Consider the following 15431-nt stretch of genomic DNA (forward strand, 5'->3'; position numbering starts at 1 on the left):
GGTGATCACACACATTCTCACGTGGCCTTTGCCATTTGTTTTGACATTTGTCATTTTGTGCCTTCATCTCTTTGGTTTATTTTAGTTGTGAATTTGGTACAACCTGAAGGAAAAGATTTTTAATAGTTTGAGAAGCCAGGGGATATAGAGTTTGGTGTCAGCCTTAACAACCACCCATGGTAGTATAGGCAGATCTGTAGATTTGCTGTTTCAAAACTTTGAACTACCTTACGAGGAATCTGACTCAACAATGCCATGTTTCCAGAGGGGCACAGGGTAAGCATATTTTGCGTGTGTGTCAAATGTGGTTAAAATATGCTGCCACTGGCATATTTTATTACAGGAGGATGCTTACCTTAATGTTGGATTTTATCTGGAGTAAGCTGCGTTTTCTGGGTCCTTTTTCATTGTCTTGAAGGCACACACATCAGGAGCATGTGCTGAGTGCTCTGGGCTGTGCAGTGATGGTCAGTGTAAGGAATGGAGTCGCAGGAAGGCACAGGTGAGGTCTGAGGGCCAAAGGCTGGCTTGGATTGTCTGAGTTTTACATGCTTGTTATTTATTTTTTTCAGAGTAGAGTACTTCTCTTTACTCAAAACAAAATATTCTATACCTCGTGAACAGTCAGTGCATCTCCAGCTTGTTTTTGATCTTGCCCATTTTGTTTTCTGGAGCCTTGAATCCCTGGGCACAAGCATTGACGTCCACTCCCTGCCTAGTCTGGGGCAGCCATCTGGTCCGTGAAGCTTCTGAATGCCCTTCATTGCATCCCAGGACATAGCCTTTTTGTTTTTCAACTTTAGTTCTCCATATGCATTATAAATTGGGGCTATCTCTGTGTTACTTGCTCTGCAGTATGCCTGTGAGAATTAGTCATCTTCTTGATTATGCAGTATTTTACTATTTTCATGTGCGTGCTTGGTTGAATGATATTTAGCACATGGACCAATGAGAACCAGCCTGAGGCCATCAAGTCCCCTTAATTAAAATGTGTAAGTTAAACAGTGTTAAAAAATTTAGTGTGGGCATGGTGGCGTGTTTGCAATCTAGCATTTGGGAGGCAGAGCAAGGAGGATCAGAGTTTAATGCTATCTTCAGCTACATAGCAAGTTTTGAGGCTGTTGTAGGCGACATGAAATTCTGTTTCACAAACCCCCACGGTTGGGGAGTGGGCATCCACTTTATGAAGCACTGACCATCAGGTTTACATTTTGTGGATTTCTTGGCTAAAACCTAAATAAACTGATGACATTTTGGTTGGTGTTTCAATAATAAAGGTGATGGTGAAAATACTGGGATTGTCCTTGGTGCTTAGTAAAAGTATTTTAAATTAGTATAGATATAAGTTATTGTTACTTCATTGAGTTCAATGGGTAGAATGATTTCCCCATTTTTGTCAGTTTGTAAGCATCCTTTTTTTGTGTGTATAGTATATCTGAGAACTTGTTTGGGGCAAGGGGTCCACGTGAAGTTTTTGTGAAGCCAGAGAACCGTGTCACGTGTCATTTCTTTCCACCTTAGTTTTTGATACACAATTTCTCACTGAATATGGGGATACTGTACTATACAAGGCTGCTGGCTGGCAAACTTCGGTGATCCTCCTGCCTCTCTTACTTCCCAGCACTAGGATTGAGCTACTCTGCTGGGCTTTTTGTTCTGGTACAGCAGATCTGAGCTCAGGTCTTTGGCTTGCGTGAAAGTTACTTACTGAAATATCTCCACTTCTCCCCAGCTCATCAGTTTTTACTACCTGGCAGCTTGCTGGTTGGTGAATGAACAGAAACTCCAAGCTGCATGTCTTTCAGAGACTTTCCTTGGCTTGCTGCTCCCACATGTAACCCAGCAGATTCAAGGAAACTTTTCAAACCCTTTCTGTTGCAGCTGCCTCCCTGAGTAAGACCCTTGCCACATGTCGGTGGGTCCCAGGCCAGTTGCTTTCTCAGGATTAACCACTGTGGTGCTTCTGCCACTTGAACTGTCTGCCCGTTGCCCCTTCCCTGCAGCTCACCCAAATTCTCTTCAGCATTTCTCTTGATCTTTCCCAGTTCCTATTTAGTATCCATCTCTAGTCCTCCGCAACTCTATTTGTCCATCTTACAATTGTGCTTATGATCATCTTTGACTACAAATCAGATGGACACTCACTTCTTCTGAACGTGAACTTAGCCCTGGAAGATGTCTTCCTTTTTCTCTCTGCTTCTTTATCTAACCACTAACTGTTGGCATTCTTGAGAGCTGGGCCCCAACTAAAGACTCCTATCCAGTTTTGCTCTCAAAAGTGCTGTTGCATGAGATACAGTTACAGAAACTTAACGTGGGATGTACCTGTCCTGGGTATTAGCCTGCCCAGCATGGCTGCAACCATCAGGCCTCTAGTGGGCAGTCTGCTCAGGAGCAATGTCAGTCACCCTAGTCCAGACTTCTGAACTATCCTTGCCCAGACAGCACAGACCTGAAAATGTCCATAAGCACTCAGCAGTGCTTGCCCTGTTACTCTGCTGAGGTCAACAGGGTCAGAACACCCAACCTCAGACACCCTGAGGTGATGATAAAGTTAGACAAATCACTTTATAATCTTACAGTCCAAAATAAAGTCACCATGTTATCCAAACTACCAGACATCCTGCTGGATGAAATGAATGACCACCTTTACCCATCTGATGGCTATTACCAACTTGACAGGATCTAGACTCAGCTAGGAGAAAGGCCTCTTGGCATGTCTGTGAGGAAGTTTCTTCTAGATTATCCTGACTGAGGTGGGAAGGCCCACCCTATGCGTGGGCAGCACCACTCATGGGCAGGGATCCAGTACTGAATAAAGGAGAAAGTGAGCTGGGCATCAGCATTCCTTGCTTACAGCTTCCCGTCTGGATACAGTGTGACCAGCTGCCTCCCTGGTGTGCCTTGTCCCCACACCTACTCTGCCATGGTGGACTGAACCATCAAAACTTTGAACCATGATAAGCTTTTCTGAGTTTTTGGTCAGGTATTTGGTTTCAGCAGCAAAAAAGATAGTACACTGGGCAGTAGAAAAGGAGTCTATGTTGCTCCTTACCAAAAGTTCTGGAGAAATGCCCAGATTAAAAAAGCAGAACCATCTGTAGCTAATGTCTTAAAGCCTGCAATAAAAACGGTGCTCACTGCTAATTATCAAGTAGACTTAGTGGGAAACAGACTGGGCATTTCCTAATCCAAAAATCCAAAATGCTCCCAAATCTTAAACTTTCCCAGTACTGACCTGATGCAGTAAGTGGAAACTTACAGACTTTTGAGTTAAAATGGAGGTGCACTAAGACTAGGTTGGATATGGAGAGGAATATGTTTAGACTTGGGTCCCATTCTTAAGATAACTTGTGTACATGCATGAGTTTGAAAATATACAAAACCTTACAGGTTTTTGTTTTTTGTTTTTTAATAGTGGGGCTGAACTCGGGGCCTTGCACATGCTAACCATGGGCTATACCACTCTAAAGCACTTCTGGTCCCAAGTGCTGGGATAGAGGATACTTACTCTGTAGTATTAGGAGGTGAAGAGTGGGAGGTGACGAAGCAGTGAAAAGGCCATGCTCATGAATGGGGCTGGGGCCCTTCTAAAGAGGCTTAAGCCAGCTTCGTCGCACATGAGGTCCCATAGTGGAGATTGATAAAGGATGGGTTTCTCACTCTGCTAGCACCTTCATGGTTTTCTTAGCCTTCAAGACATTTCTGTTGTCTGTGAATTAACCCCATCTTGAAAATTTTAGTATAGCAGTCCAACACTGCAGTGTCTTCAGGTTATATCAGACACATCCTGAGCAGGAAAGAAAAAGTTGGCACTGAAAAATAATGGGGCATTCCAAATATGGTGACAAATGTTTGCATCCATCTATCGCAGGGCGGCAGTGTAGGTCAGTGGTGTAACACTTCCCTAACCAGGGGCAAGGAAGAGCCTGTGTTCAAATTCTAACACGGAAACAACAACAACAACATACTCTTGTTTGGCTTTTTAACTTACTTTACTTACATTTCTCTAAAAATGATCTAATTATGTACATTTTATTTGTAGACAATCTGAACTTAATGTGAAATTTGTTTCAGAGCTCTATCTTCATCTAATTTTTACAAGCCATAGCCATTTTTATTGCCCAGTTGTTTAGGGTTTTATTCAAAGAGCAAATATTTGACAATGCATAGAATTAGCATCTGTTGATAAGCCACTTGCTGGGCCAGCACCAGAGAAAAAAAATCTACCCACTGAAAATTGTGTCCGATCTCTGTCAGAGGGTAAGACAAGGACTGATCGCAAGTTCAGCACCATGGGCAGTTCCCGGCTCTCCTGGGAGTCCATGCGGTGGGGAAGCCATACATCTGAGGCAGATGTATGAGGTCCAGCAATCTTTGACATCAGAGGACAGTCTAGAATCCTCCACGAAAGACTGTTGCATAATGGTCGCTGAAGCTGATGTGTGGCAGGTGGAACAGTTCATGAGCATTCCAGTTCATGAGCATTCCAGTTCCGGCAGATGGCTGTACCTAGAGTATACTGCTTAATCTTGCAGAGTTCCGGGTGAGGTAGGTGTTGTCCCTCCTTAGTCTGCGGCCTGTGCTAGACCTTGGAAGCCAAAACGTGCAGTCCAAGCATGCTACAGTCCATTCCTGGTAGGTTTGGTGTTTTTCGTTTGTTTTGTCTTCATTGGCTTTATTTTATTCCTCTTCATATTGAGGTGAGATGTGCATTTTGGAATTATCATTTTATATATGTGGAAATATATAGCATAATTCTTTGAGTGGAGATGACCAAGAAAAAATGAAAACATTTTTAAAGCAGACCATGGCAGTCACATGTCTGATATCCCACCAAGTGGAGTGTGACATTACAGGCACTAGAAATACGATTGGTAATTTGGTCATCAGAGATTGATAGCATTTTCCAAGGGGTGCTTTTTTTGTTTTGTTTTCTCTCTCTCTCTCTCTCTCTCTCTCTCTCTCTCTCTCTCTCTCTCTCTTTTTTTTAGTTTTTCAAGACAGGGTTCTCTGTGTAACAGCTCTGGCTGTCCTGGAACTCACAGAGATCCGCCTGCCTCTGCCTCCTTACTGCTGGGATTAAAGGTGTGTGCTACCATTGCCCTGCCCAAGGGGTGCTTTTTAATAACTGGCTTGTTTCAGCTTTAACTGTAAGAATTGTAAAATAAGCAGGTGTCACAATGAAACTGGAATGTTAGTGCCACACTTTGTTTTAGCAATCTATCACATGTAAGTCACTACCAGCTAGTTACCTGGTTGAGTGATTTTAATTCATTCCTTCAGATGGTTGAAATGATTTTCTAATGTACTCATTGGAACAGATCCCAAAGACCAGTTTAGAATGAAAAGTACTTGGTAAACCACTCCTGATGTGGAGAACCTTGCTTTTGTGGGGCCTCTTTGGCTTGGCCTGGTTCTCCATCTTGTGCTCTAAAATCAAAGAAAAAATTTACATGGTTTTGAAACTTATTCAGTAAAAAACAATACCCTACCATCTCTCCCAGAGAAGCTAAGTGCTTATTATCCCTTCACAAAGTACTAGACCATGACCAGCTAGGTTAGCAGCTGGAAATGAGTTGTGAAGGATGAGTGCGAAAGAGTGTCTAGTTCTTGTTTTAACTACCACCTGCTTTCCATTGTTTCACTGATGACTTGATGGCTATGGTGCTAACAAGATGCATTTTGTACCATTCATTATTATATTTTAGGCACATATCAGACAGTAAGCCAAATTTGAAAAACTTAAAAAAATAATTAATAAAAACAATGTTCCAACATGAGTCTTCTGTAGAATATTACTTGTGAGCATCTAAGTGAGGCTATGAAATTTACCTAATAAATCAAAAAGAAGAAACTGTCACTTGGCTAAATAGTCTTGTTTATGAAGATTCATATAAAATTGGAGCCTGCCAAGCCTGAGAACCCAAGTTTGACTCCTGGAATCCACATGGTAAAAGGGAACAGACTTCCAAAAGTTGTCCTCTGACGTCAACATGTGTGCCATGGCAGATGCCACCCTTCCCCAGTAAATACTATCAAAATTTTTGAGGGTCTCATTTCATAGCTCTGGTTGTTCTAGAACTTACTATGTAGAGTGTGCTGGCTTAGAACTCATGTAGATTCACCTGCCTCTGACTCCAGAATGCTGGAACTAAAGGCATGCATCACCACACTTGACCTATAGATACTGTAATTTAAAACACACACACACACACAGAGAAAGAGAGAGAGACAGAGAGACAGAGAGACAGAGACAGAGAGACAGAGACAGAGACAGAATAGCTTGGAGCACAGGTGCCTATCAATGAGAGTCAGAAGCTGGCAAACTGGTATGCTCTGCCCTAGACCTTTTTCCTCAGGCAGGACCCAAAGGGGCTACATTCATTCAGGGGTGGCCAGTTAGTCCTGGCTCATAGTCAAGGTCTAGAGAACTTCTGGAACCAGAGTATTTTAGAGGTGGACCTTTCTAAATGCAAACCTTAAGCTCAGAACTTAAAGCATGCCCTTTGAATGGAGGGCTTGAGGAGAAGGAAAACAGTAGACAAAGGTGAACCCACACGCCTCTAGAAGAGAAGCACGTTACAGGGGAGGATGAGAAAGGTGTGTCAGTACCACCTACACTCAGCCACTCATCACGAGGCTCTAACTGCCTCAGTAATACCATTCACACTGAAAAGTAGCCTTAGCTAAATGACACCTTTCTGTGTCGGGTCTGAGGGTGAAAATATCTTCTGGATTAATTCCTTTAGTCACACCAATCTCATCAGGTAGGTGGTGTATTCATTTTTAAGATAGAAATACAGGGAGCTGTAGAGGTCACCTGCCCAAGGCCACACAGCCAAGAAAAAATGGATTTTGAATACAGATGTAATAAATAAAGTGATTCCATAAAATTAGGCCTTCTAAAATCTGGCACCAGAACTCCAAAGAATAACAGTTTCTTTCTAAAAATCATCAGTGTTCCCATTTGGCTAGACTGTCCAAGGCTGGGCTCTTTCTCTTTAGATCAGATACCAGATTCTTAGCAGGTACCTGAGAAGACACCAATTTCTTCCTTGCCCTTGGAGAAACAGAGTACCACCTTCACCCTCCCCTCCACACACCTTGTGGCAGTTTTCCCATCGAGTAACTGGGTGGGTTTGTAAGGCTGGCCACAGCTGGGGCTTGGGTCCAGGCTGGGTGACTTAGTTATGGGAGGGGCATTGATCCTGGAGCTCAGATCTCCACTCAGGAAGTTCTTTGCATAGGAGGCAAGGTTTGGCACGCTCACCACTCGGCTGGGAACTTCCTCCATCTTCTTTTTCTGTTTGTGTTAGAGGGAAGCTGTTAGTGCTACCCGGGAAATAGCATTATTATAAAAGCAAATAGGCTTACCTGACTCAAACGACAAGGAATAGAGGTAATATTTATATACTTATATATTGTCTGAAAATTTGTTTGGGGGCCAGGCATATTACCATATGCTTTTAATAATCTCATCACTCAGGAAGAGAGGCAGGCAGATCTCTGTGAGTTCAAGGCCAGCTTGATCTACACAGTAAGTTCTAGGCCAGCCAGGGTTACATAATGAAACCATGCCTCAGTTTTGTTTAATTTAATGGATAATTACATTTCTGGGGATGAGATCCAGGCTTCAAGCATGCCAGAGCTCTTCCACTGAGCTATGCCCCATCCCTTCAAACTATTTTTTTTCTCCAATCTTTATTTCACATCTTTAAAAAACTCACAAGTCTATAATCTCTATCCAAGACTTGGGGAAAGACATACTTTATAATTTTAAAAATATTTTAGAGGGCATATGGTAGCAGAGACTGGCCCTGCCTCATCTCCACCTTCATCCTCATTAGCCTCTAGAGTGCAAGTTACATTGCTACAAAGATGCCTAATTTAAAAGGCACAAATGAGATACTGTCAGGACCACTCAGTCTAGGTTTGTTACTCTGTGAGCTATAAAATGCTGACTCTTTTCAACTTGTAGGAATCTGTGGCAGGATATGAGAGAGTTGTGACAAAATCCACAAGTATTACAGAGAAATAAAGGAATAAGAGGGATATTCTTACTATTACCCTCTTCTCCCATTATCTAGATGGGATATTAATTAATAGTGATGCATATTTGCTTTAGAAAACACAGGGTTCATAGAAAGTACAAGCCACACATAATCTCTTAGTACTGTTGGCTAGCACTTTAGACTATTCCACTGGATGCCCACCCGCCCATCAATGTGCTGCAGCTACTTTGAGAAGAAAAGAAGCCTGCAGATTGTATGATGTGTTAGAAGTGATTTACCTTCATGGAAGGGGTCAAGTATCCCGGGTGAGGATTGAAAGAGAAGGACCGATTTCGGTGGGACATGGCACTGGGGAAGGCCGCATAGTGAAATCTTCTCTCTTCCTGGAAAATCAATGCAACCAGGTCCTAGAGAGCTTAGGCATGTGCCACTGGTCTTGTCCAGATGGTGGAAGGGCAGAAGGAAAGCCTTGGAGAAGTGGGGTGGGTAGGTGAGTGGCAGTCAAGTGGCCAATCACTGAAATACTCCAGGCTTCATGTTACCAGTGAAGGAAAGGGGAAGCTGCCTTAGCAAGGAAAATAAATCTAACTATACTGAGCATCTGAAAGTAAAGTCTAGTACAAAAATTAAAGTAATTAATCAAAGAAAACTCTTCCCCATACTCAAGAAATTTCAACCTGTCTTTCCCTTGCCTTTGTTTGAAACAGGGTCTCATGTACTCCAAGTTGGCCTCAAACATACTATTCAGCCAAGGCGCGCATGGCCCTGAACTTCTGATCTCTTTCTGACCCCCAAGTGCTGGGTTTCAGGCATGTGCTACCACACTTGATTTGTGTGGGGCTAAGGACTGAAGCACCTCATGTGGGTGCTAGGAACTGAGCCTGGGCCCGCTGTGAGAGCAACAAGTGTTCTTAACCTGAGTGACTTTTCTTTTAAGATAATCATAACCGGGGCTGGAGTAAGCTCAGTTGTTAAGAGCACTTACTGCTCTTCCAGAGGACCTGAGTTCAATTCCTAGTGCCTATAATCAGGTAGTTCACAAATGTTAGTAACTCCAGGTCCAGGGGGTCTGGCACCCTATTCTGGCTGAAAGGGGACCTGTATACATGTGGCGTGCACACATACACACCTAAATATAAATAAACAAATAATTAAATAAAAAAGACAATCACAACTACAATAGCTTCCTACACATACCAAGTTAGCAGTTATTCTTTATTAATAAAATTCTAAGAGTCAAAGACAGACCAAGGGGAGAGACATCCCTAAGGAAGAGAGCAACAAGTCTTAATGATTTTTGAGGTGTAGAATCAAAGGACTTGGAAATAATCTTCCAGGGGGTCTAGGGAATGGGTTTGCTACTGAAAAACAGGTGGTTGATCATACAAAAGGAAAGTCAACAATGGCAAATTTGAATGATTCTATTAAAATCCTAAGATAAGTAAATGGATTTTTATCAAATTCTGTAGGTTAAAAGACAGAATCAGCATCAAACAAATGCTGTTAAATTTAGGAGTAAGATTTTTTTCTTTGCTTGTATCTCTCTCTCTCTCTCTCTTTCTCTCTTTTTTTAAAAAATTTATTTTATGTGCATTGGTGTGAAGGTGTCAGATCCCCTGCAACTAGAGTTACAGACAGTTGTGAGCTGCCAGGTGGGCGCTGGGAATTGAACCTGGGTCCTCCAGAAGAGCAGCCAGTGCTCTTAACCTCTGAGCCATCTCTCCAGCCGCCCCCCCCCCCTCTTTTTTTATGAGTACTTACTAGTAACAGGGGGAAATAATGAAGGATTGATGGGCAACATTTTATCTGGGCAACTCCAGAAAAGCCAGGTTCAGAGCGGGCACACTTACTGTGCGGGCTGGGCAGTACCTCCCCTTCCGGCCTAGTCCTCACCGTGAGCTGCCTGATGATGTCCTCTCTCTCCTTCAGGCGCATCTGCAGGCGGCCTATGAGCTGCAGGTCCTCAGGTCGTGACGTTCCTTTCCCTGGCTTCTCTCCAGAATCTTTCAGCCTGTTCAAAATAGGTGGTTAGTCCTTCTGGGGAGGTTTCTCAACAGGCAGGTGGAAGACTGTGCTAAGCATGGCCACTCAGGACCTACCCCTGATCTGGCTCCTGCCAGTTCTTTCACACCTTCAGAACTAAGGGCTGTGCACATAGATTCTAGTGCAGCCAGGCTTCTGGGGCCAGGTGTAGTTCTGGAGCAAGACCCCTACCCCACCTCGGCCTGCAGGGTCCCCTGGCACCCATGAGGCTCTTGCCCCATCTGGTGGGGACACAGAGCACAGCCTGAGTTGGCCTTAGAGTCAAGAAGCCCTTCAGGTGTGGTTGTAAAGGAGATAGGTGTGGACAAGACACACTGCAACTGTTTTGGGTCAAGACTGGTTTTTGAGAGCACAGGTTCTGAAATTCCCTTCCTACTACATAACCAGGGGGAAGAGGTTTTAACTTGTGGGCCTGGATCACTGCATCACTTCCTAACTGGGCTCCCTGTCAATCATCCCTTCTTTTAGTTCCACTATCACTCAGCAACTAGAAGAAAGCTTCTTCTGGCCCTCCAGGGTACTGTCACAAGTGTAGTGTGTATTTACACAAACACACACATACACAAAAATAAAGATAAATCTTTATAGATGAATGCATCCCTCAACTCACATTAAGAGTAAACGGCAATTAACACAGAAACAATTTAGTCAAAGTGCAGACAATAAGAGATTGCTATAGGTTGCTCTCCACAAACTGATGGCAGGGCCCCACTGCAGAAGACAACACCTATTCATCTTATTGAACATGGAGACATTGAGCTGGTCCCTGCATAGAGACTTTACCCTACATTATAGCGTCTTTGGTACAGGAAGGTACTCCGCATGCAGTCAAAGGAGAAGAATAAACACTAACCCAGTCATAAACCTTTTTATCTACAATGGTATCCTGCCTGCAATGGTGGCACAAAGCTTGTGGGAGTAACCAACCAATATCTGATTTGACTTAAGGCCCACCCCCACTCCACAAGATGGAACCCATACCCAACACTTCTGTGTGACCAAAAGCCTGAGACTAGATTGCCTAGGGACCTAGGGTAAAACCAAATACTACGGCTCTAAAAAAAAAAAAAAAAAAAAAAAAAACCCAGCAAAACATATCAATAAACCATCATCAGAGAAGCTTCATTCTATAGCAGATGGAAACAAATACAGAGAGGCACAGCCAGATGCTATGCAGAGAGCAAAAGACTTTTGAACCCTCAGCCCTAAACAGGATGTCTCTATCAAATCCCCTCTAGTCTCAGGGAAACCTGCAGAGGTGAAGGCTCAAAGATTGTAAGAGCCAGAGAGGATAGAGGACACCAGGAAAACAATGCCCTCTAAGTCAGCAGGACTGGTGCTCAGACTGAACTCACAGAGATTGAAGAGCATGCACAGAGTCTACACACCTCTGCACCAGATGGTGTCCTGGAGCTGAAAGGACAAGTGGGAACATACTCCCATTCCTAGCCCAGAAGCTATCTCAAATTGATAACCACTTGCAAATGAAAATTTAGTTTTCTCCAAGGGAGTCTCACCGGGGAAACAAACTACTCTTACAGGCAGGCTGCATGCCCAGAACAGATGGCCACAGAAAACAAACTCAACAGCATCTTTGGAGGTGCTTTGTCTCACAATGTCGTGTCAGCGCGTTTCCTTTATTTTTCTATCTTATTTTTAATTTTCATTTTATTTGTGCATATTTTCTCTTTCTCTTTTTACCATATAAGTCCTCTGCATATATATTCTGTCTTCTAGTTTAGTGTTTTTATGGGTTTCCTGAGTGTGCGAACGAGTAGGTCTCGGGGTCTTTATCTGTTTCTTGTGCCTGTTCTTAGGTTCTCTTCCTTCTGTTTGTTTGTTTTGTCCTATTTCAATGTGTTAGACTTTGTCTTATCTTATTATACTATATTATACTTTACTGTTATATAATAGAAGTCTGTTTGTTTTCTAAGGAGAGGAGAAGGGAGGTGGGGAGGAACTGGGAGGAGTAGAGGGAGGGGAAACAGGAATAATGTATATTATGCAAGAAAAAAATCTATTTCCAATTAAAGGAGAGAGAGGTAGAAAGAGGGAGGGGGAGAGAGACAGAGACCGCCATAGCCCCTCCTCAGGAGTCATCACAACAGAAGAGGGGTGGAAAGACTGTAGGTGCCAGTGATTGAATGACTACGAGGAAAAACTGTCTGTGACACCGCAAGGCAGTGTCACAGAGAAACTCACGATGGTGGTGACAGCAAGTGTGAGATCTGTACAAGCTCAAGACAGACAAAATCCCAGCGTGGAGATGGGAGGTGAACACCAAGTCCCACACCTAGCTGAGGGGCTACTGGCAAATGATAAACATGGGACGGGGAGTCATTTTTCTTTATGAGGACAGCCTCTGGTATTTGCTCCGCCAGTGGATGGCCACATACTCAAGAGTATATGGGCAGTACAAATTATACTTGATGGGAGTGAATATGATCAAAACACATTTATGAAATTTTCAAATAACTAATAGAAATGGGAAAAATAAAATAAAATGAGGGATTGCCAACCACCCTCAGTTGCCTGGCAATGAAGAGCTTCTGGAACCTAGAGAACGTCTAAGTTTTAAAACCATGAACGCTCGGGACACTAGGATGAGTTGGTCACTTCCCAAAAGGGTAACCTGCCAGTCCCTCCCCACCTGAGCCCAAGACTTTGCTCACTCGGCTTCCAGGGCAGCCAGCCTGGCCTGGAGGCGGGCCTGGGCACCACTGAAATCTGCCACCATAGCCTGCATCTCCTTCCGATGCTCCTGGCGGAGTGCCTCCACCTCCATGGCTCTCTGGGCTTTCTGGTCCTCCTCCAGCAACCTGTGATGGATGAAAGACAGTCAGGGTCACCCAGGCTCTGAGCCTGAGCCCTTGGACTTTGGGGCTCATTTCTCTGTTTGGTGGCCTAGTTTAAAAGGCCTTGAACTAAGTCATATCCAAGTGCCTTATGAGAAGTCTACCTGGGGTCTCCGGGTTATGAAACTGAGGGTAAGCCTCCCCGTGGGAACCCTTCTTAGGATCTTCCCACATCAGCAAAGGAGAACCCCGGTCAAAAGAGCTGCCTTCCTTGGAAGAAGGAAAAGAGACCTGGAGGGAGCCCTAGAAAACACTCCCTTCCCCTGCATCCCCTCCTCTGAGGCAGAGGTAGCATTCCCTCAGGCCTAGACCTCTGAAACCAAGGAGAACCCTATCCAGGGTTTCCAGAAAGGTGGGTGGGACAGGTAAAAGGGCGGTAGTTAGGGCCAGGTTACTAAAGTCCTTGGCTTTTGCTATTATTTTAACTGTGTGACCTTTGGCCCAGTGTCCTCTTCCGTTAGATGGAAGTGACACAGTACCTACCTCCCAGGGTCATTGCGAGGAGAAATTGAGCTCATGTAGATCTGGAGAAGTCCATGGCACAAAGCCCTTGTCAACCACAAGCTACCATTGTTCTCTAGAGGAGGCTCCTAATGGGCCGCAGCTGAGTCCTAGGGGCCTTCCACTTTCAGGAAGTACATGCACATTTTTATGTTTTTCTCCCAGGTGAGGGATCATAGCTTTCCTCACTTGAAGAAAGACGTGCCTAGGGTCACGTGGTGCATCTCTTGATCTATGGTGCTCCATCTCAGCCAGGTGGGCTCCTGGCTCTTTTGTTTTGTTTTGTTTTGTTTTTTGAGACAGGGTTTCTCCATGTAGTTTTGGTTCCTGTCCTGGATCTCTCTCTCTGTAGACCAGGCTGGCCTTGAACTCACAGAGATCTGCCTGGTTCTGCCTCCCGAGTGCTGGGATTAAAGGCGTGCACCACAGCCTCGAGGCTTCTGGCTCTTCTTAGATGAACTCATATTTCAGGGTCACCTGGGAAGGAGGCCCCATGACCTCAGTTAGATGACGATTGAGTTATTTCACAACAATGTGAGTGCACAGGGTGGGAAGGGTCGCGTGAATAGCCCATCTTGCTGTGGTTGGCTCCCTTCGTGGACACTCTCACATTGGTTGTTTTGTATTGTTTGAGACAGGGCCTTACCCTGTAGCTCACACAGCCTGGAGCTCACTATGTTGCCCAGGCTGGCCCCAAACTCTTGGCACTCCTGCCTCAGTCTCCCAAGTGCTGAGATCACAGGCATACGCTACCATGTCCAGCTTCCTTTGGCTGATCTTACTTAGATGCTGCTGTCTGGAGGAGGCCAGGTCCTTCATTCTCTGTTCGGGAAACCCCCTCACCTTTGGCTGTTACAGCAGCAAGGGTGAGGCACAGTCTGAGCGGTGCCACAATTTCACCTGCCAACTCCAGCATCTCCTGGGAAATTTTCAGGAATGCAAATTCTAACTAATTCTAATTCAGGGGCTAATTCTCAGGCTCCTTCTCAGCTCCATTGAATCTGACACATCTGACACAGGGGTTAGTTTAGCAAAGTGTTCAGTGAAGAGTGTGTGTGTGTGTGTGTGTGTGTGTGTGTGTGTGTGTGTGTGTGTGTGTGTGTGTTCAAGTACAAGTTCTTGTCCATGGTAGGAAAGTGCTCTCTACCACTAGCTGCATTCCCAGACCCCAGGTTTAAACTCAATTTGATGAATTTTAACCACAGATTCCCCACCCCCTTCTTAAGTCAGTGCTATGTGCCTAATCTTGCTCCCAATACTTGGCATGGAATCCCTTCTGCGGGTGTCAGGGTAGAGTCAGAAAGGTCTCACTATGTGGTTTCTGCTGGCATCGAACTCAAGATTCCTCTACCTCAGCCTCCTAAGTGCTAGGATTAGAGGCAGTGCCATCACCCACGATATCTCTTTTCTTTGTCTCAATTTTCTCTACCACTTACGTGCTGGGCTTTCCCATGCCTGATGCCCTGGGCAACTGGGGCCTGGGAAAAATTTTAAAAAACTTGGTTGTGGTCATGCACAAGGGGAAAAGTTACACTTGTTGACCAAAGTGCAAACCCCAGCCTTTCTGCATACCTGTAGTGTGGGGTAGAGCAAGCTGTATGAACCCCTGTGCCATCTCCCTTCTCTCTTACAAAGAAGTGCTTTAAAGATTAAATGACCAAGTACAATCGAAGTGGGAAGTAGTTTAGAACTGGCCCAGCAGGGTTCACAACACACAAGTGAAAATAATCAGAGGAAAGAGGATCCTGTGTATGAAGATGACACAAGAGAAATTGTGAATACCTAACTCTGGGGTAAAACACGCAAAAACAGATGAAGCACACAAATTCCTTGACCAAAACAAGCGGACAAATCTTATTCCTAAAGAAACAGATACCCTAAGAAGTCCTAGTCAAGAGACTGAATTTGTATTATAAACCTTCCAACAGTGAAGGAAACTCTCCCAGCGTGGTGCTTCCTCCATGCTTGGTAGGGGGCCAGGCTTTCTGCTCGCCTGTTACTGCCCTGAGCCCCTGAG

General features: G+C 44.4%; 1 protein-coding gene across 9 annotated transcripts in view; it reads right to left on the reverse strand.

Moving 5' to 3' along the window:
- Positions 1-46: 46 nt before the first annotated feature.
- Positions 47-15431, reverse strand: part of Fam184b (family with sequence similarity 184 member B) — a 125761-nt gene continuing 110376 nt past the window's right edge. For 8 of the 9 annotated variants that reach the window (XM_052734895.1, XM_052734891.1, XM_052734888.1 and 5 more), the window contains 5 exons: positions 12731-12877; positions 9909-10026; positions 8294-8398; positions 7107-7306; positions 47-5433 (listed from right to left, as the gene is read on the reverse strand). In XM_052734895.1, the coding sequence (XP_052590855.1) occupies positions 5340-5433; positions 7107-7306; positions 8294-8398; positions 9909-10026; positions 12731-12877 (664 nt within the window). In that variant the 3' untranslated portion in view covers positions 47-5339. The remainder of the gene's footprint in view (positions 5434-7106; positions 7307-8293; positions 8399-9908; positions 10027-12730; positions 12878-15431) is intronic. The other variant, XM_052734894.1, reaches the window with a different exon arrangement.

The sequence above is a fragment of the Peromyscus californicus genome, unplaced genomic scaffold (genome assembly GCF_007827085.1).
Source record: "Peromyscus californicus insignis strain IS unplaced genomic scaffold, ASM782708v3 Scaffold_13__1_contigs__length_99412109, whole genome shotgun sequence".
Classification (NCBI taxonomy): Eukaryota; Metazoa; Chordata; class Mammalia; order Rodentia; family Cricetidae; genus Peromyscus; species Peromyscus californicus.